Source organism: Odocoileus virginianus, chromosome 21 (assembly GCF_023699985.2).
Source record: "Odocoileus virginianus isolate 20LAN1187 ecotype Illinois chromosome 21, Ovbor_1.2, whole genome shotgun sequence".
Lineage (NCBI taxonomy): Eukaryota > Metazoa > Chordata > Mammalia > Artiodactyla > Cervidae > Odocoileus > Odocoileus virginianus.
In genome coordinates, this window is record NC_069694.1 from 35051614 (window position 1) to 35073123 (window position 21510).

The 21510-nt window shown below is 37.0% G+C and overlaps 1 protein-coding gene across 1 annotated transcript; it reads left to right on the forward strand.

Moving 5' to 3' along the window:
* Positions 1-4255: 4255 nt before the first annotated feature.
* On the forward strand, positions 4256-5599 carry PDHA2 (pyruvate dehydrogenase E1 subunit alpha 2). Its single transcript, XM_020907429.2, has one exon. The coding sequence runs from the start codon at positions 4350-4352 to the stop codon at positions 5523-5525; it is 1176 nt and encodes a 391-aa protein (XP_020763088.2). The 5' UTR covers positions 4256-4349; the 3' UTR covers positions 5526-5599.
* The last annotated feature ends 15911 nt before the right edge of the window (positions 5600-21510 follow it).

The following is a 21510-nucleotide window of genomic DNA, read 5'->3' on the forward strand; positions in this document are numbered from 1 at the left end:
GTTGTTGGAGGGCATTGATATAGAAAATATTATGAAATGGTACAGTTAAGAAATTAATATTTTATGAAAGACTTTTCAGAGGAAAGAAGCCATTATTTCACTATTAAATAAAGTTTACTTTTACTTATGTTTAATGTATACTTTATTGCTATTAAAGTTAAAGCTACTAAAGATAAATATATATATTTATTTATAGAACAAAAATATGACATATGGTTTTTTAAGTATCTGAGAATTAAAATCTTCTGAACAAAAAAATTTTTCCTAAAAAGTGTAAATAATAATTTTTGGAGGAAAGACAAACAGACCTGACTTGGCTTCTTGATAGCTTTGACTTGTCAGAAACAGATATTGAATTTATGATTTTTATTTTGAATGGTGTTTATGATTTTACAAGTCAACTCCAAGTACTGAGCAGAAATCACTTTACAGCTATTGACCTCTGTACTAGTTCTCTACTAGTCGAGACACTAGGCCATAGTAAATTCTGACAACAAATTACACATGAATTTTTATTTCTTATCTCAGTTAGCCCAGGTCAAATTCAGCTTGTTGAAATGTTTGGAAACTTTTACAGTTTTGTGTAATGACACCTTTTATCATTATCTTCTAGACCTTGGTCATAAACTCTAGGGACAAGTGTTGGGTATTGTGGGCATGATGACTCTGATAACTCTGCTCATCCAGCAGAAGATGGTGGCTCCAATTAGTTGCTACTAAAAATTAACTCATAATGTCTCTCCTTTCTTTATACCATCATTATTTGAGGGGAATAGGAACACCTTCACTTTACCTCTAATTTTCAATCAAGTCTTCCTTCAAGATAACTGGCCCTGAATTTTCATTTAATGATAATTCAGAATTATGATGAGAGTGAGGAGAACAAAATACTATTGTCTGCACAGGGCTCTGAACTGTTCTGACATAAACTCACATATTATAACATTAATGAGGGACTTTGCTTGATTATCATTATTTTGTAGAATATATGGTACTGACATTTTCCCTTTTCTCCAAGGGAGATAAATAGACCAATGGGAAAAATCCTCCTCTCAGTTATATATAACTCTTAATTTTTTTACCAACTTCTCTTATTCATCACTTTTAATTGCCAAATCTTACAGCTATGAAAAAAAATACATTGCCATTAATCATATAATGAGATCTGATATTATTTATGTAGAACATATTCATTCTTTAACAGCTTTCTTTATTTAACATTTGGTGAAAATGTATAATTATTACTGGAGGAATTTAAATATTCTTCAAATATGTTGCTCTTTTTAAATATTTCTTGTCGCTTATTAAAAATATTTTATATGCTATTGATGCTCTGGAGGTGACACATTTGAGATAAATTCATACATGCTCCTGGAGGAACAACTATTACACATGGAATGTGAAATTCTGTCACAGTGACATTAATGACTGCTACTATAATCATTGACTCCCCTTTTATTAGGATTTTTATTAATTAATGTAAAATCTACCATTGGCCTTATAAAAGTGCTCATCTGTTTTCCTTTAATTTCAAATAGATTAAAAGTGACATTTCATGTTAATTAAAAACTTTGAATTTATGAGGATTTTAATTGTAAACATTTCAGTGGTGAGCATGTAGATGACTTACTTCTGTTTGTTAATAAACATGGTATCAAACAATTACAAGATAAAAAATACATCATTCACAGAAAAGTACAGCCTCATTGAATCTATTGTCCGTGTCTGTTAAATCCTGTCTAGTCAGGGGCAGATAAGAGGAGAGGCTCAACAGCTCAGGATTTCCTTAGGGGTTTTAAACTTTTACCCTGTCTGCAAATGTTACTTTTACTTTGAAAATGTGGATGAGTTTTAGGAACAATAAAGATAAAAATTAAAGAAAAATCATCATCAGGTTTAAAAAGTTTAATGGAAATACTTTTGACATCATGTCAAATATGATTTCATCTATCTTTAAGCTGAACTTAGGTTGCACAGTGTAACTGATGTCCAAAAGATCCCTACAAATTTCACATTTAATTGTTTATTATCTTAACCAGAGCCTGTTGCAATAAAAGGGCTGTCTTCGGTGGCAACCTGTAGCACAGGTATTTTGCAATTAGCATCTTTGCAGGTTTTCCTCTGGCATGAGTCAGGTTTAGCCTTGTCACACTGGGCTTTTAAGGGGAGCTCTATCTTTGCAGCCCAGGCTACACGTGACCAGATTAAATTGGTACACTTTACTGTATAGCTCTTGTGTTTCTGGCAGTGCTAGCCTGGTTGATGCCTCTGAGAGAAGGCTCAGCTGTCATTCCGGGACCCATTAACACTACTGTTCCATCATGCAGTGTCATTTTTCTCATTCTCATGGAGATAATGCTCCCTGGAGATCTCCAGTACCTGCAGGAATGAAAGAGAACAGCAGAGACAGACTGACTATCAGAGAAGGAGCAAACAGCACAGCAAGACCATGAATTCCAAAAGCAGAATTTTAAATTAAGTGACAAGATGAAGTCCATTTATGAAGGCTGGGTTGGAAAAGTAGGAGGAGGATTGAGTTTTAAGAGATGACTTTTTAACAAGCTATTTTCTTTTTCCCACCTGAATACTAGAAGTATCCACAGTAGTACTTATAACTAGATTAGAGAAGGCAGCTGCTTTGAACATGTCATAGAGATCTGAGTGAGAATTTATTTACAAATGGGTGTTTTTGTATTTTATTTATTTGCAAGCAGGTGGTAGATACGAAGGGGCTTCCTGGTGGCTCAGCTGGTAAACAGTCTGCCAGCAATGCAAGAGACCAGGGTTTGATCCCTGGGTAGATATGAAACAGAGCATGCATTAAAGTGAATTTTTTAATAGTCTAAATAGAACAGGATCCCTCTGGATGGTTGGTTTATTGGAGTACAAAATTACCTTCCTAGTAAAAGCACGGAAGAGGAAAATGATATGTGATCTTTGTAACGCTAGGCCTAAGACTTCTTTTCTCCTGTGATTAAACCAACTGCTTAAGCAAACTCTGTTGCTCTTCAGTCCAAGCTATGTACTGTTCAGTGGGTCACTTTATGAGAAGCTATGCTTTCTAATGTTTACTATATAAGGAGATGTTATGAGAATACGCTTCTTGATTTCCCAGACTAAGGCTGGTTCAGTTTAGATTGATATAAAAGCAAGAAACAAAACCATCTGAATCTTGATATTTTTTTCCCCCTACGAAAACCTGTTCGAGACATTATAGGAACAGACTACTTCCCCTATAAAAATTTTAGTCAGGAAATAGGGATAAAACTGAACAGGGTTCAGGATTACAATAAAGGGCAAGAAAAGTACCACATCAAAACTTGTTAGTTGCTATTTCAACTCCGATTGCCTCTGGAACACACAGAGCATCCATTCTATCCACCTTTAGGCCATTTCAACCTTGATTTCAATTTTCTCACAACAGACAAACCTGCTATTGGGTTTAAACTTCTAATCTCAGGTAGGCATTTGTGTACCATCACAAATGTGGGGAGGTGTGTACTGTCCTCCCCACCACCAATCAAATGATACAAGGGTTAAATCCATAGGATAAATGTGCATATTCTTCTGGTGTACCAATTATTTTTTTAAAGTATTTTTTTAAACAATTTGAAACTTTATTTTTAAAATATTCTAAAATTTGAATTCTTAAAGAAACATCATCTACTTTCCTTCCACACACATTTTGTCCTAATAGGCCCCATATGTCTGCTCAGTCACATCCAACTCTTTGTGACCCCTTGGACTGTAACCTGCCAGGCTCCTCTGTCCCTGGAATCTTCCAGGCAAGCATACTGAAGTGGGTTGCCATTTCCTACTCTATGAAAGTATTTTTTTTTTTTTAAGTTAAGCCACAAATGATTCACACCTTTAGTTTACTTTAAAATAAGTATGATGTATTGTGGAATAGGATACAATATTCATATATACTTATACATTTTTAAAAAGACTTTAAAGAGATATTAGTAAGACTCGTGTGCCTTAGAGATTATATTTCCTCTCTTCCACTTATACCATGTTCAAGAAGCATTGCGTTAGCGTTTAGCAGGGAAAAGAGACTCAGATTATGATGTAGCGATGGCGTTAACTGGAAGCAGACAGTAGTTCAGCCAAGTCGTCCAGGAAGAGAAGCCAACTGTATTCCTAACTTTACCGTTGGAAGGCACCGTAAATCAGTTGGTTACAGGCTGCGGCCACGCGCGGCGTGACTTCACCTCTACGGCCGGCGAGCGGTCATTGTGGCGCCGCCTGCGTCCGACCTTCGCTCAGGGGGCTCGGGGCTCGGCGGGAGACGCGGGGCACAGGCGTTCCTGGGAGCTGGAGACTCACAAACGCCCTGACCGCGCTCCATGAAGAAGATGCTGACCGAGGCTGTCTCTCGCGTGCTGTCTGGCGTCACCCAGAAGCCCGCTAGCAGAGTGCTTGCGGCCTCCTGTAAATATTCAAACAATGCTACCTTTGAGATTAAGAAATGCGGTCTTTATCGGTTGGAAGAGGGTCCGCCAGTCACCACCGTGCTCACCCGGGAGGATGGACTCAAATACTATAAGATGATGCAGACGGTTCGTCGAATGGAACTGAAGGCAGATCAGTTGTACAAGCAGAAATTTATTCGTGGTTTCTGTCACCTGTGTGATGGTCAGGAAGCTTGTTGTGTGGGTCTTGAGGCTGGGATAAATCCCACCGATCACGTCATTACGTCCTATCGGGCTCACGGCTTCAGTTATACGCGGGGACTTACTGTCCGATCAATTTTGGCAGAGCTGACAGGACGAAGAGGTGGTTGCGCTAAAGGAAAAGGAGGGTCCATGCATATGTATGCCAAGAACTTCTATGGGGGCAATGGCATTGTCGGCGCCCAGGGACCATTGGGAGCTGGTGTTGCTCTGGCCTGTAAATACAAGGGGAACAACGAGGTGTGTTTGACTCTGTATGGCGATGGCGCTGCTAATCAGGGTCAGATATCTGAAGCTTACAATATGGCGGCTTTGTGGAATTTGCCTTGCATTTTCATCTGTGAGAATAACCGCTATGGAATGGGAACATCTGTGGAGAGAGCTGCAGCCAACACTGATTACTACAAGAGAGGCAATTTTATCCCTGGTCTAAGAGTAGATGGAATGGATATTCTATGTGTTCGGGAGGCAACTAAGTTTGCAGCTGACTATTGTAGATCTGGAAAGGGGCCCATACTGATGGAGCTGCTGACATACCGTTATCATGGACACAGTATGAGTGATCCTGGAATCAGTTACCGTACACGAGAAGAAATTCAGAGTGTAAGAAGTAAGAGTGATCCTATTATGCTTCTCAAAGATAAAATGGTAAACAACAAGCTTGCCAGTGTTGAAGAATTGAAGGAAATTGATGTTGAAGTGAAGAAAGAAATTGATGATGCAGCTCAATTTGCTATGACTGATCCAGAACCACCTTTGGAAGAATTAGGCCATCACATCTACAGCAGTAATCCACCTTTTGATATTCGTGGTGCAAATCAGTGGATCAAGTTTCAGTCAATCAGTTAAAAGGAGAATATATTCCTGGCAACTTAAGAAGCTATGTACCCAATTTTGTTGAGGAATAAACCCATAAAACAAAAGTCTTTTAAACTTTTATTAAAGGGATTTTAGATAATTAAGATCTTATAGAAAGAGATTAAAAAAGATCATAGAAGGATAAACATTTGACTAAAAGGGATATTGCATTCAATTGTATTGCACTAAAAGATAGTATTTAGTTAATCATTCAGTATTATTAAAAGATAAACTGAGGCACATTAAATTTTTCAAGAGTTTATTTGAGCATACATCAATCAGAATCAGGCAGTCCCAACCAAAGGTAGTGTGTTCCAACAACAGGAGCTGGGGGACAGGTTTATAGAGAAGCAGAGCAAGGAAATTATTTGATTGGTGATAGCTTAGTTGCCTTATTTGGGAAAGCCTAGCTGGCTGTTTGTGATTGGTGGTTCTTAAGTTTCATTTACTTAGATTTGAGGGCATTGACTCTGGGTTACTTTTTGGTTTGCTTACATAGGCGATGCAGGCCTTAGAACCACCTTAGTCTGATTGCCTCTTTAATTATTTAAACGGTGTGGATATCTTAAGGATTATTTTAAATTTATACAAGTGTAAAATAGGAAAAACAGAGAAAGGATTATTTAACTTCTCAGATTATTTCCTATAATAGTTTTGTTTTTAGCTTTATATTATATAATTTTAGTAAATAGTCTGATTTAAAAGAAAAATTCTTCTATTCCTGCTCCACCCTGCCAGAGGTTTAAGTGTAAAGTTGCTATTCTGAAGTAGAGAGGTAATTTCAAACCACACCAAATAGCAGGACCCCTACTGCAATGCCATTTAAAATCAACCAATAGCATACCCTATTAAATAGTATGCATCTGCAAGTATATATGCATAAATATTTAATATTGATGTTAGAATCAGTTAGCAATGACTATTTTTCCAAATAAAACATGGTATTTAATAGAGCAGGGGGAAATATGTCAAGGTAACTTTTTCATGTACTTAATTGCAGTATTTTTAGTGTATTAATTTGAAGTAAAAATGTAAGCAAAGTTAAAATCTAAGGGAAAACTGCATTTTGCTGTTCCCTTCAAGTTAATGTTACAGTTCATTTATACTATTATTCTGTATTTTAAAGAACTCAGTAAATTTCAGACTGAAAAATAAATGAAAAGATATGGTGGCACCAAAGAAATTAGGCAGAAGAGGTGATATTAATAAAAAATTGCAAGTAAAATCTGCCTTGGCCAGTACTGAACATTCACAGGTAACTTTTACCAAGAAAAAATTGAACTTGGATCATACAGGTTTGGTTTTCTCTACAATAGTCAGTTAGCAAGAGATGACAGTGAAAACATCATTACTTGGTTATATTTAACTAATGTCCTAGAGTCCTATTGAGCCTGATTTTTGGCGTATCTTACTCCTTTGAGATAGATTCACTGAAATCAGAATTTGCCTGTGATTGAAGATAGTTTGTAGACAGTGCCAAAATAATCAGTTGTTAAAGGTCAAAATCCATCACACACACAAAAAATTGTAACTGTGTATGATAATGGCATTTAACAAGATTTACTGTGGTTACCATTTAATCATATATACAGATGTTGAACATCATGTTGTATACCTGAAAATAATATCCTATTATGTGTCAATTATATCTCAATTTTTTTCAGAAAGGTTAAAACCTTTTGTTTACAGCTCCTACTTCTACAAAGAAAAGTGTAGATACTTTCTAAGAACTCTAACAAAAAACCACAATTTTAGCAGCCTGAGAGTACATGAACATATGAACATACATGTGGTGGCTTAATCTCCAAACCTTCAATTAAGCAAGTTTTAAAAAGTAATCCTAATCATTCTACATTCAGAAATCAGAGATAAGCATTGAATTTGTTTATTAATCAGTGATATTGCTAGGTAGTGTGTTTTGGTTATGCAGCTTCAGTCCACGTATATCTTGACTGAATCCCTTTCATTAAAAAAGTAATTCTTCAGATGGTCAAAATAATCACATCCTTTGAATGACAAAGAAGTCTTCTACCTTTTATTTATTTTGACATCTTATAATTCCATAAACTTGCAAGTGAAAGATAAAATGCTCAAAGCTATTTTCTTTTTGTCTTTAAACTAGAATTTATTGTTATCCAAAACTCCATTTTGTAGATAAAATGGCACATCTTTGCACCTTCTATTGCACTAAATATTAAAGGTTAAAAACACAAAAAAGAAACATTTGGTTTTGGAAACACTGCCAATAGCCTAATACAGTACTCTGGTAAATAAACAAAATGGCTCGGAGCAACGTGGGCTTCCCAGGTGGTGCTAGTAGTAAAGAACCTGCCTCCCAATGCAGGTTAGATATAAGAGACGGGTTCAATCCTTGGGTCAGGAAGATCCCCTGGAGGAGGAAATGGCAACCCACTCCAGTATTCTTGCCTGGAGAATCCCATGGACAGGTTGCTTAGCGGGTTACAGCCCATGGGGTCACAGAGTTGGATACGACTCTGCAACTAAGCACTAGCACTCAGAGTAAAACAATCTGAAGAAGAAATATCCTGGAATAAGCAAACAATGAACATCAGGAAATGATCACGTTTCTCCCCATCTAGCTCCAAGGTGAGACTTGCTAAGTTGCTAAGTCCTGATCCCATGGAGGTCTTAGGTATCTCCAGACTGAAGTGAGAACAAGTATAGTGCTGGAAAAAAGTCCAATCTTACTATAGCAGAATAAAAAGATACATTTATCACAATATACATTATCAAATCCCATTAAGGCAAAGAGTTTTGAATGTTTTCTATATTAAAAAATCTATAGACATTTGTGGGTACAGTCATGACTGTAATTTAATCATATCACTTGTTGCACATAATTCTGTAAGGATGCAAAAAAAAGTACAAACAAAAAATCCTGTTTTGATTTATGTCAAGCAATAAATTTATAATAACAGTTTATTTATCAAGATGTGAATCAGAGGGGTGTAGAAATCCAGCATTTGGATTCTATTTCCTGTCTAAAGTATTATGCCCCTTAGACTATTTTATCCATATATTAGAAGATACACCCCATCATGGCCATAAAACTTAAACTGTCACAACAATGCTGGAATATCTGAGAGAAGAAAGATTTCCTAGTGATAACTCTGTAAAGGTAAGGGACAGTATGCATATCTGTGGGATAGGATGAGAAAGGAAGGAGTTTAAATGGATAAAAGAAATATTTACAACGTTAGAATAATTTTTTTTTAAATTGATATGTCAGTATACAAAAAAACAGAGTACATGTTAGTGAAATTTAATCTGATATTTTGTGAGAAAGCTAGTTTTAAAAATGTGAAATATAAGTCATATGCCATAAAATTGATCCTTTTAAAAGTGTACAATTCAGTGGCTTTTAGTACATTCACAGAGTTGTGCAACCATACCACTGTCTAACTCCAGAACATTTTATCACCCCAAAGAGAACGCACACCCATTATCAGTCACTTCCAGTTTCTATTCATCCTCTGGAAAGGCCAGGTCCACTTGCTGCCTGTGGATTTGCCTCTTTTGGACATTTCCTATAAATCATACCACACGTGCTCTGCTTTCTTTGTCTTCTTCCACTTAGCATAATGTTTACATTTTGCTATGGCACATATCAGGCCTGTAATGTATTCCTCCCACTGAGAAGTGGGATCTGTGTTCCTTCCTCTTCAGTGTGGCAGGCGTATGGATGCTCGGCCTAATAGAGCCGCAGAAATGATGCTGTGCAGTGTCAGGGCCCAAGACATAAGAATCAAGCAGATTTTGCTTCACATCTCTTGGAACCTCCCTCCAGGAGTTTTGATTCTCTGTTTAAGAAGTTCAAATACACTGAGAACCTCCTACTAGAGAATGATTGCTAGTCCCAGCTGAGCTCAACCTTCAGCCCAACCTACAGAAACAACAGATATGTGAGTGAAGGTCTTCTTGGTCCCTCCAGATAGCCCATTTGCCAGCTGAAAGACAACAATGTCTTGAGGAACACTGGGATCACTAGTCAAACTCTGCCCAGATTCTGAATGTTCAGAAGCACAAGAAAAACAACATGGTTTCTTTAAACAGTTTAACTGTTGAGGTACTTTGTTACATAGCAATAGAATCAGCAGAAATGAAAATTATATTCAGTTCAGTTCAGTCACTCAGTTGTGTCCGACTCTTTGCAACACCACGGACTGTTCATCACCAACTCCCTGAGTTTACTCAAACTCATGTACATTGAGTCAGTGATGCCATCCAACCATCTTATCCTTAGTCATCCCCTTCTCCTCCCGCCTTTAATCTTTCCTAGCATCAGTGTCTTTTCCAATGAGTCAGTTCTTTGCATCAGGTGGCCAAAGTATTGGAGTTTCTGCCCTTCCAATGAATATTCAGGACTGATTTCCTTTAGGATGGACTGGTTGGATTTCCTTGCAGTCCAAAGGACTCTGAAGAGTCTTCTCCAATGCTACAGTTCAAAAGCATCAATTCTTCAGCCTCAGTTTTCTTTATGGTCCAACTCTCATATCCATACATGACTGGAAAAACCATAGCTTTGACTAGACAGACTTTGTTGGCAAAGTAATATCTCTGCTTTTTAATATGCTGTCTAGGTTGGTCATAGGTTTTCTTCCAAGGAGCAAGCATATTTTAATTTCATGGCTGTAGTCACCATCTGCAGTGATTTTGGAGCCCCCCAAAATAAAGTCTGCCACTGTTTCCATTGCTTTCCCATCTATTTGCCATGAAGTGATGGGACCAGATGCCATGATCTTAGTTTTCTGAATGTTGAGCTTTAAGACAAATTTTTCACTCTCCTCTTTGACTTTCATCAAGAGGCTCTTTAGTTCTTCTTTGCTTTCTGCCATAAAGGTGGTGTCATCTGCATATCTGAGGCTATTGATATTTCTCCTGGCAATCTTGATTCCAGCTTGTGCTTCCTCCAGCCCAGCGTTTTTCATGATGTACTCTGCATATAAGTTAAATAAGCAGGGTGACAATATACAGCCTTGGTGTACTCCTTTCCCAATTTGGAACCAGTCTGTTGTTCTATGTCCAGTTCTAACTGTTGCTTTTTGACCTGCATACAGATTTCTCAGGAGGCAGGAGGTGGTCTGGTATTCCCATTTCTTTAAGAATTTTCCACAATTTGTTGTGATCCACACAGTCAAAGGCTTTGGCATAGTCAATAAAGCAGAAGTAGATGTTTTTCTGGAACTCTCTTGCTTTTTCTATGATCCAACAGATGTTGGCAATTTGACCTCTGGTTCCTCTTCCTTTCTAAATACAGCTTGAACATCTGGATGTTCATGGTTCATGTACTGTTGAAGCCTGGCTTGGAGAATTTTGACCATTACTTTTCTAGTGTGTGAGGTGAATGCATTTGTGCGATAGTTTGCTTATTATTATTATATTGCTTAGTCCAATTCAGGTGTGTCTGAGAACAGGTAAGGATTAGTAAACCAAGTTGGAATAAAAAAAAGTCCATGGAATATATTAGTGCAGAGTTTCACAATTTAGAAGGAGCAAAGGAAATGGTATGAGTCTTCAATACAAATAAAGTCTAGGAACAAAATTATTAATACAACTGCTCAACATATATTTTCCACCATCAAGGGTAGTTTTTAGATGAACTAAAGTATAACATTTGGTTTTGAGGATTTTACAGTAAAATATTGTCAACCTTTGTTCAATAAACACACTGCACTGAACCTGAAATTTCATCAACTGAGATTGTCTAGAGTTCAGAAGGAAGTTTTCTGTTGATTTGTGAGTAGTAGGCCTTGATAAGGCAAAGCCAGCACTTGAAATGTCAAAGCAATATGTGAGGTAGTTGTTATGAGTTCACAGCTATTCATGATGAGTCTACCCAATGGGAAGAATCCAGGAAGCTATGGGCTCAAGATGAACCGAACCTGAGAGGCAAAGCTGCAGTAAAGTCAGGAACTGAATCAGATTGGTAGGTACAGACAAGGAGAGAGACATTAGACTAAACCAGAGGCCAGGAAAAGGAGGTCGATATGTAACAAATAAGTGAAGGGGAATATAAGTAGTAGGTTTGCTCATTGGTGACCTTGTGTTATCATGGAAGTCAACATCCATTGGATGAACTGAATCAGTAGCCTCTCATGTAATGACAGGCCATTTAGAACCTAATGCAGTCTGATCAGTATCACTTGGTCTTAAGGCAACCCTGTCTTTAGGTGACATGGAAATAAAGTCTGGACTTCAGTGTCATTTACATCTGGGTTCAAATCATGGCACTGTCACCTATGAAAAATGCTGCCTCAAGAAAGTGACTTAACTCTGTATGTCCACTTCTTCATCTGTAATAAGGTTGACCCATATGACTGTTGTAAAGGTTAAAGAAGCAAAGTAACATCTAACATGGTTCCAGTTATACCAAAGATGATCAATAAATTGAAATTTCTGGTCCATAGCAACAGAAAATTGTTCACTGAGAAAAAAGACAAAAAGTTGAGTCACTCGACCTCATCTGAAACAAACTTTAGATCTTCAATTTTATACAAATAGCTAGTTATAAGGATTATAGTGATTAGAAGAAAACTAGAGCTGCATGTAGAGTATATTTTTGAAATTTTAGCCACTCTTTGGTATATCATGACACTCTCACATTTGACAAACACTCTCCTTCAGCCAGCAGTGCATGCATGTGTTCTCAATTGTTTCAGTCGTGTCTGACTCTCTGCAACCCATGGACTGTGGTCTGCCAGGCTCTGCTGACGTCGGATTCTCCAGGCAAGACTACTGGAGTGGGTGCCATTTCCTACTCCAGGGGATCTTCACGACCCAGGGATCGAACCTGTGTTTCCTGTCTCCTGCATTGCAGGCAGATTCTTTTACCACTGAGCTATGGGGTCAGCCAGCAGTAGATATAGAAAATAGTAATGAAGGGCCAGAGAGTTTGGACAGTAAGATCATGTAGGAGTAATGGAACTGCTCCATTTGCATCCAAACTTTCTTCAGAATTGGAGACTATTGCTCTATTAATTACAGTAAAACGGGTCCATATAGTCAAAGATATGGCTTTTCCAGTAGTCATGTTTGGATGTGAGAGTTAAAACATAAAAAAAAAAAAAAAGCTGAGCACTGAAGAGCTGATGGTTTTGAACTGTGCTTTTGGAGAAGACTTTCAAGAGTCCCTTGAACAGCAAGGAGATCAAACCAGTCCATCCTAAAGGAATTTAAGCCTGAATATTCATTGGCAGGACTGATGTTGAAGCTGAAGCTCCAATACTTTGACCACCTGATGTGAAAAAGTGACTCATTGAAAAGACCCTGATGCTGGGAAAGATTGAAGATAGAAGGAGAAGGGGCCAACAGAGGATGAGATGGTTGGATGGGATCACTGACTCGATGAACATGAGTTTGAGCAAGCTTTGGGTGTTGGTGATGGACAGGGAAGCCTGGTTTGCTGCAGTCCATGGGATCACAAAGAGTTGGACATGACTGAGCAACTGAACTATTTATGAAGATACTACTTTGGTCAAATCAGGCCTGGGGAATACAGATTTTGCCACTCTGTTATATGAATGACTATAGAGGGCTTCCCTGGTGGCTCAGTTGGTCAAGAATCCACCTGCAATGCAGGATACCTGGGTTAGATCCCTGGGTCAGGAAGACTCCCTTGAGAAGGAAAGGGCAACCCACTCAAGTATTCTTTCCTGGAAAATCCCATGGACAGAGGAGTCTGGCAGGCTACAGTCTGTGGGGTTGCAAGAGTTGGACATGACTTAGTGACTAAACCACCACCAATCTAATACTAGTGACTCCTTTAAAACTACCCCACTCTTTCTATCTTAGATTCCTTTTAAAAATGCTCCCAGATATTAATGAAAACAGTGATCTCATCAGACTTGAAACAAAATCCAACCAAAATTCTCAATCAGCATTATAATTCTATCTCACTGACTTAATTCATGTCTATTTGATCCATGAGGCTGATCTGTATAGCAAAGATCAAAGATGAGAGGTCTCTGTACTTGAATTTGAGAAAGAGAGATGGAAATTTTCTGCCAAGTTTTATGCACAGAATAGAACACAATCAAATTAGGAAATGGTGAAGAGCAACAAAGAGAGTTCATACAATACTTTCCTTTTGACAGGCCAATAAATACTCAAGCTGAATAATTTACCAAAAGAAAAAGAGCCCACTCAAACCTCCTGACCTTTTGAACAATGAGCAGGAGTTCAATTATCCACAAATGTTCTATTAGAAGGCAGCTTTCCAGGCTGCAGTGTTATTTCAGCAGTCATATGTTAGAATTATTAAAGAGGGAGAACATTGCTTATGTAGTTTCTGTGTCCTGCTATAGTTTATGTTACCTTCTCTTTAAAAACTGACTGCCATACAAAGTAGCACCTTGCCAAAAAAAAAAAAAAAAAGAAGAAGAAGAAGAAAAAAGTAGGAGGAAGCAATTACTTGAATAATATTTCTGGTGAGTTTGAGTGATTAGATTTCACTGAAACACATAAAGTGTTCTGCACATTGCTAGAGTGATACTGTCACTGTAGAAAGTATATAATTTGCTTCCATTAGAGACTTTGAGTAACTTTCCAATCACACCCAGAGAATTTCTCCTTCACCATCCACATGGACTGCTGTGCTGCTAGGTGAGCACTTCATTACTTCCTTGGGGCTATATCTGGGTTCCAAGAACTGGAGAGATTTACTTCACTGATATTTTGTAAAATCCTACAGCTTCCCTTACACAGAAGGCTGTAGAAATCATGTGGCATATCACATAATTTGGAACCAAACCACCAGAGTTTACTACGAGTATGAAAATACATTATGAACTCAGTTCCTGTAGAGGTGACTTTTGTAGTAATTTAAATTTATCTTCAAAAATCCTTTGTCAGTCTTCACAATATCTTTTGATGTTCTTCTTGATCCTTCATGTATTTTCCTATATCCTCCTGAATCATTGAGATTTCAACCAAAAACTCTCAAATATATCTGAGGTCAGACCCAACTGAAGTTAACTCTTGATGTTTCTGGCTGTGTCATCTTGGTTGAGTTATGTTCTTTTCTCAGTCACTCTTCACTACTCTGTGGAAAAGGGAAGTGTCACACTTGCCCTGTAGTGTTGTTGTGAAGATTAGAAACAACATCACAAAGTCTTTATAATCCTTGCCAAGTATTAAGCGTTCCAAATGGTCCTTTACATTTTCCCTTCTCTTCTCCTTTTTCTTCTTCTTCCCTTGTCTTATGTTAAAAGCTTGATTTTTATCACAAACCTTTATAAACACACACATACACATTGTCTCTTCTCTTTCACACATGTCATTTAGATTTTGAATGTGTCATTCCAAAAGTTTAGTCATGATTTTTATTCAATGATTCCAGAAATTCACTAAGCATTGCTCTTATTGCATTACACAGGTCATCAGTGGAAAATTTAAATGTCACCTGGTCTCTAAATTGAGTTTACTGCATATTGTGTGTAGGCATGTGCTGCTAAGAGTGTGGCTTACCTATACTTATTATCTAGACTACTTATTCTCTTTGAATGGTTCTGTTTTCTCATAACCTTATTGCATTTTATTTTGTCAGATTTCAATATGAAACATAGCACTTGTCACAAAGATCTTGTTAGCATGAGACCTTTCAAATCTCTAATATGCTGTGAATCTTACATATATTAGCTAATTTAGAAAGAAATTTGTCATATGCACTATAAGCTTTACATATATGTCAGTGTTTCCATAGAGAATAAATTTGCTCTTTTTATTCCTTAATATATTAAGGATTTATTTTCATGTTCATCAAAAATATTGAAGAGCAGGTGGCAACATTCTGCCAAGTTAAAAGAGCAGTAGTGTGAACACTCTATTTGTTAACATTATTCACAGTTTCTATCCTAAACAGTCTTACACTACTTACTATTCACCATAAGGGTATAAAGCACACATTGGAACTTCAAAATCAATGACATGTTGCCCTCTATCCAGTGCTGTTCTCTGGCAAAAAGAAGGAGCTGATCCTCAGACTCAGCATGTCTTTTTTTAATTTACACTTAAATCGCCACTTGAGGAGGCAAGCCAAAACAAACTAGTCCTCCCTGAGATGCACCCTGGGAATAAGTGCCCTCCCAACCTTAATAATTATCTGAGAAGAGTCTTTCTCCCACTCTCCTTTTCCATCTGAATAGGAGTTGCCTGTTAGGATATGGTTGTTTTCTACTCCTCTATTTGCATAATTCACAGATGTCAACCTGCTGACTCTATTCTGTCCCATAGAATTTATAGTCTTTGTTTGCTGAGTAAATTATCTCTCTGCAGCTATACTTAGGGAAACACTATAAAAGTTGTAAGATGAAATAACTTTCAGCATTTTGATAGATAAAGAGACAGACATTACATTTTTAATCATATTTTGATTCAAGACTGCCTTTTCTTTTATAAATTAACCTATGTGCATGCTAGCAAAACAGTATGTGTATTTAGGATAGCTTTATTTATACATAGATGGCTTGAGGATATGTAAACATCTGTTTTTGTCACCTCATTCATCTTTAAAAACACACTATTGTAAAAGAAAGTATATCACTATTTACTTATAGAGTCTGGTAATAGAAATGAGAAACTATGGTTTTTGTAGCCACACATAATTGTTTCTCAATGATTACATGGGTATTCAGGTAAAGTTTTTCTTTTCCCATTTGATATTCTATTCAATTCAGCCTAATTAATCAAATATCAAATGTTTTTAGTAATTGTTTTTTCATTTTCTTTACCTAAATTCCTAAGAAAATATTTTTCAGAAGAAAGTGATATACAAAGGCCTTGTACTACAGTTAAAAGAAACACATGTTTGGATCACACAGGATTTCAAAGATGATCAAATATAGTAAAATTGGGATAAAATACTGGTCAATATATTTATCTACAACAGTATTTTAGGAAGCAGTATTTTTGGCTTCGACACATACAACAAAAAATTTGATTCACAAATATTTTGCTCAAGTAAGATATTTCTGGAGTTTCATTACATGTGAAATTTTCTCTGTTCTTTCAATTTACTGTAGGTTGGTCAACCCAATGATTGATGACTAGTTTTTGAAAACTGAAATATAGGCAAACTTCACTGCATTGAAGTTGTCACTGAACTCAGGTTTGACTGCTCAATGTCCAAAAGCCAATAATTCAAGATGAAAGTGTCAATAAAAAGAATAGGTGCTTTACTCAGACAAGCCAGGAATCTGGGGAGAAGATGGGCTCATGATGTCCTAAGACCAGCTCCAAAGGTTTTGCCCAGCCATGACAGTTTTTAAAGCGGAAATGCGGTGGGGATGGAGAATCTCTGTGAATCACCCAGGTAGGAGTTTGGGGTCTGCATTGTTTTCCATTACATATGGATTGACTAGCTCTGTCTTGGCTCTCTCTTCCGATGTTATCATGCCCAAGTGATCTGCATTCAGGATTGCTAAAGGGGTTGTGGGGGTAGACAGCAAGCCTTTCTTTAACTACATTGTTCTTCATTCTCGTTCTTTTTATCTAGGAAAAGAACCAAAAGGTTAGGTAAGGCACAGTGTGCTTTCAGGAGTGCATAAGTGAGGAGTTAGTTTAAACTTCCTAGTGATCTCATTTCTATAATTAGGTTCTTTTGGGGTCAGAGAGGGACAGAAATGGGAGAATCGGAAAAGGGCAAAAGAGTCGGTTTCAATGTGTAGGCAAAATTCACTGCATTTTTTTTCAACTTCATAACAATTTTGGATGAGGATTCTTGGAAATGTAAATTGACACTAATGACCATATGTCACAGCATGGTTTTGTAAACACAGTTAAATAATAGTGAGCATTAATTCTTGATGTAAAACCAATTTCTCTGGCCAGTATTCAGTAGCCTCTTAATTCATTTTTTAAAATAAGTTTTTGTTTTTTTTAAGTATAATAAATTTGGATTGAATTGGTATATAAAAAAACAGGGTCTCTGACATGAATGTGTGCAATCATGGTTATGGTTTCTTTCTCTCTCTCTCTCTTTTTTTTTTTTTTTTGAGGATAGCAAATATATACACAGTACAAACTAATCAGAACGTTGCCTTAGCTAACCTTCAATACATACGTTAATCTTTTATATGTGCAAATAATACAGAAACTGGGGTCACTACAACTCTCTTACACTTGCAGAGAATTGAAATATCTGTACCTCTGCAGGAAAATTCTCTTGAAATTTATCTTGTGACTGGCCAATTATGATTTCCTTGGCCTTCTAGGGTATTGAACTGAAGATTTCAAACATGTCTTAGAAGGTGCATAATATTTGAACCAAGTTACCCGACTTAATTACATAAAGTAATAAGGAAAATGAAGTACTTTTAGAGTGGCCACATGGTTAAAAAAATGCAGTGGTTTGATTATATGTAATCATTGCTTTCCTCAATTTAACTGCAAATGAACCAAAGTTAATTATAATAGATGTTATGTGAGAATCAAATATAGCAAACTTGCTCATTATCCTCAGCACAGAACACATGGTATGTGCTCCATAAATAAAGAGTAAATAAAGAAAATATATAGTTTTACTAAAAAGGGAGGAAAACTGAATATGTAGGTTAGAAAAGGGGAAAATTTTTTAAAAAATGACTCAAGTGAAACTGGCTTTCTCCATCTGGTTTTTCCTAAAGAGTTCTAAAGAGGAACTGAGAAAAGATTTTTATTTTCTTCCTATACTGGTAAAGGTGTATATTTTTTAAAGATGAAGGGAGAATCAAAGAAGTACCTAAGACTATTTTAACCATCATTAAAGAGATGTGGGCTTGATTCGTGGGTCAGGAAGATCCCCTGAAGAAGGAAATGGCAACCCACTCCAGTGTTCTTGCCTGGGAAAACCCATGGACAGAGGAACCTGGCAGGCTATAGTCCATAGCAGTCACAGAGTTGGACTGAAGTGACTGAGCACACACCACACAGTACATAATAGTACCAGAGGCAACTTGGCAAACCATATGCTAGAAAAGCATATATGTGTCAGGAGAGTGTGTGATTTTCTCGCTTCTGTCTCGTCACAACAAAAATTTGAAGCGATGGACCAGTGTTACAGCCCTGGGTGGACCAGTGTTACAGCTCCATGTTACAGCTCAGTTTTATTTAGAAAGTAAAGGAAAATACATCCTCAAGGCGTGAGGGCATGCCTACCCAAAAGACACAAAGAGAAGAGAGAGGGAGAGAGAGAACCCTGGCCCTTTGGCTCCACTTTTATGTTTTTCCTCCTCCCCCTGGGCCTGCCCTATGTAAATTGGGGTAGCCAGGAGTGCTGTTTGTTTTATCTGAGGTCCTCACTCCATTTCTTGGACCTTCCTTTGTTCTATTTTCATAGGCTGTCCTCTTCCTTGTCTTTTAACCACTGCCATTCTGGACTCCTTTTTCCTATTCTAACTACTTAACATATAGAAAGTCATACTTTCTTTTTAGACAAAGATTTTTGAATGATCCCTTCATTTCAATGGTTATCATTGGTACTAGATGCTATCAATTTTAATTAAACTTTCTTCCATTCTGATTTGAATGCATACTTGAACAAACAAACAAACAGGCAAACTAGAAGAATAGGTTAATTTTCAGAGCAGAAAAACAAATAATTTCTGTAGATACTCTACATTCACGTGGGTAGACTATAATTCCCAATTTACTAAATGTAGGCTATGCATAGTGACTTCACTTCAAAAAGTATAGAATTATAAAAGCGAAGCATCATAACTTTATACTAGAGAAACTAAATCAGATGATCAAGGTCAACATGCACAATGATTAATCATGTTGATAGTGTTTACCCTTCATACAATGTGATGGAAATGGCACTTTCACCCTGGGGTCTTCTTCCCAAAACTTGCAACACTAGACTGATGATGAGAAAATCATCAGATTCCTATTGAGGGTCATTATGCAAAATGCCTGGTACAGTTCAGTTCAGTTCAGTCATTCAGTCTTGTCCGACTCTTTGTGACCCCATGAATTGCAGCACGCCAGGCCTCCCTGTCCATCACCAACTCCTGGAGTTTACTCAAACTCATGCCCATTGAGTCGGTGATGCAATCCAGCCATCTCATCCTCTTGTCGTTCCCTCCTCCTCCTGCCCCCAATCCCTCCCAGCATCAGGGTCTTTTCCAATGAGTCAGCTCTTCGCATGAGGTGGCCAAAGTATTGGAGTTTCAGCTTCAGCATCAGTCCTTCCAATGAACACCCAGGACTGATCTCCTTTAGGATGGACTGGTTGGATCTCCTTGCAGTTCAAGGGACCCTCAGGAGTCTTCTCCAGCATCACAGTTCAAAAGCATCAATTTTTCAGAGCTCAGCTTTCCTCACATTCCAACTCTCACATCCATACATGACCACTGGAAAAACCATAGCCTTGACGAAATGGACCTTTGTTGGCAAATTAATGTCTCTGCTTTTTAACATGCTATCTAGGTTGGTCATAACTTTCCTTCCAAGGAGTAAGTGTCTTTTAATTTCATGGCTGCAATCACCATCTGCAGTGGTTTTGGATCCCAAAAAAATAAAGTCTGACACTGTTTCCATTGTCTCCCCATCTATTTCCCACGAGGTGATGGGCCACATTCATTAGTTTTCTGAATGTTAAGCTTTAAGCCAACTTTTTCACTCTCCTCTTTCACTTTCATCAAGAGGCTTTTTAGTTCCTCTTCACTCTCTACCATAAGCGTGGTGTCATCTGCATATCTGAGGTTATTGATATTTCTCCTGGCAATCTTGATGACTGGTTAGTATTACTCAAACCTATCAAGGTCATCCAAAACAAGGAATATCTGATACTAGCCAAGAGTTGAATATAGAGACTTGTAACATGATATCCTGAATGGAAACCTGGAAAAGAAAAATGGCATTAGATAAAAAATAAGGAAATCATAATAAAGCACAAAAGCAAGTTAATAATACTGTTTCAATACTGGTTCATTAATTGTGACCATACTAATGCAAGTTAACAATACATACTAATAGATCAGTATTGATTCATTAATAGTGTACCATATTAATGGAAGATGTTAACAATGGGGGAAATTGAGTGAGGTATATAGGAACTTTATATACTACAGATCTTTTCTAGAAATCTAACACTGTTGTAAACAATGAAGTATATAAAGATAACCAAAAATCTTTTAGAATGAATAAAATAATTGATTTCTACATTTAAGGAATCAGCCTTTTTATTGAACTTTAAATCCAAAAATGTATTTTAGTGTTTATCCTAGTATTGCATTAATTCTCTCCCAAATATTCATTTATGATGCTGTATACTACACTTTTGAGGGTTGTTAAAGTAGAGGAAACATTAACAGATTTATTGTTGTTTAGTCACTCAGTCATGTCCAACTCTTTGCAACCCCATGGACTGCAGCACACCAGGCTTCCCTGTCCTTCACTATTTCCCAGAGTTTGCTTGAACTCATGTCCATTGAGTCAGTGATGCCATCCAACTATTTAATTATCAGATTTATAAGGCCTGTTACAAAGAGTGAGGAAGAAAATGCCAACTATATAGAAATTTAGGATATTAAATAGTTTTTTATAATAAAATATTAAATAAAACTGTATATAATGCTTGCTTATAATTCATCTATTTTTTGGAGGGAATTAAGTTAATTTTGCATATAGTTTAAGTAAATAGGACCTTTGGTATAGGTGGTTGATCCAGACTAATATGATTTGACTTTTGTTTCTGATTGCATACAATAGTATAAGTTTTAAATAAGCAAAATATTAAACATTTGAAGTATTTAAACATTTATTACACAAAGTAACATGTTACTGTTTCAGTCTAACTATTTATCAGTAGTGTATGAAGTGCTCTCCCTTATTAACTGCAAGTTTATTTATCTTAAACACTCTGGCTAGTTAATTCCACCATTTAGTATCTATGCTGCCACATTGATAAATGCCTCAGGATGTACAATCATAGCTTCTGTTTGTTCAGATGATGAATTTGCTAAATGATATATTTCAT

Coding starts and splice junctions, on each gene's coding strand:
- PDHA2 (XM_020907429.2), top strand. CDS start 4,350: ATGAAGAAGATGCTGACCGAGGCTGTCTCTCGCGTGCTGTCTGGCGTC.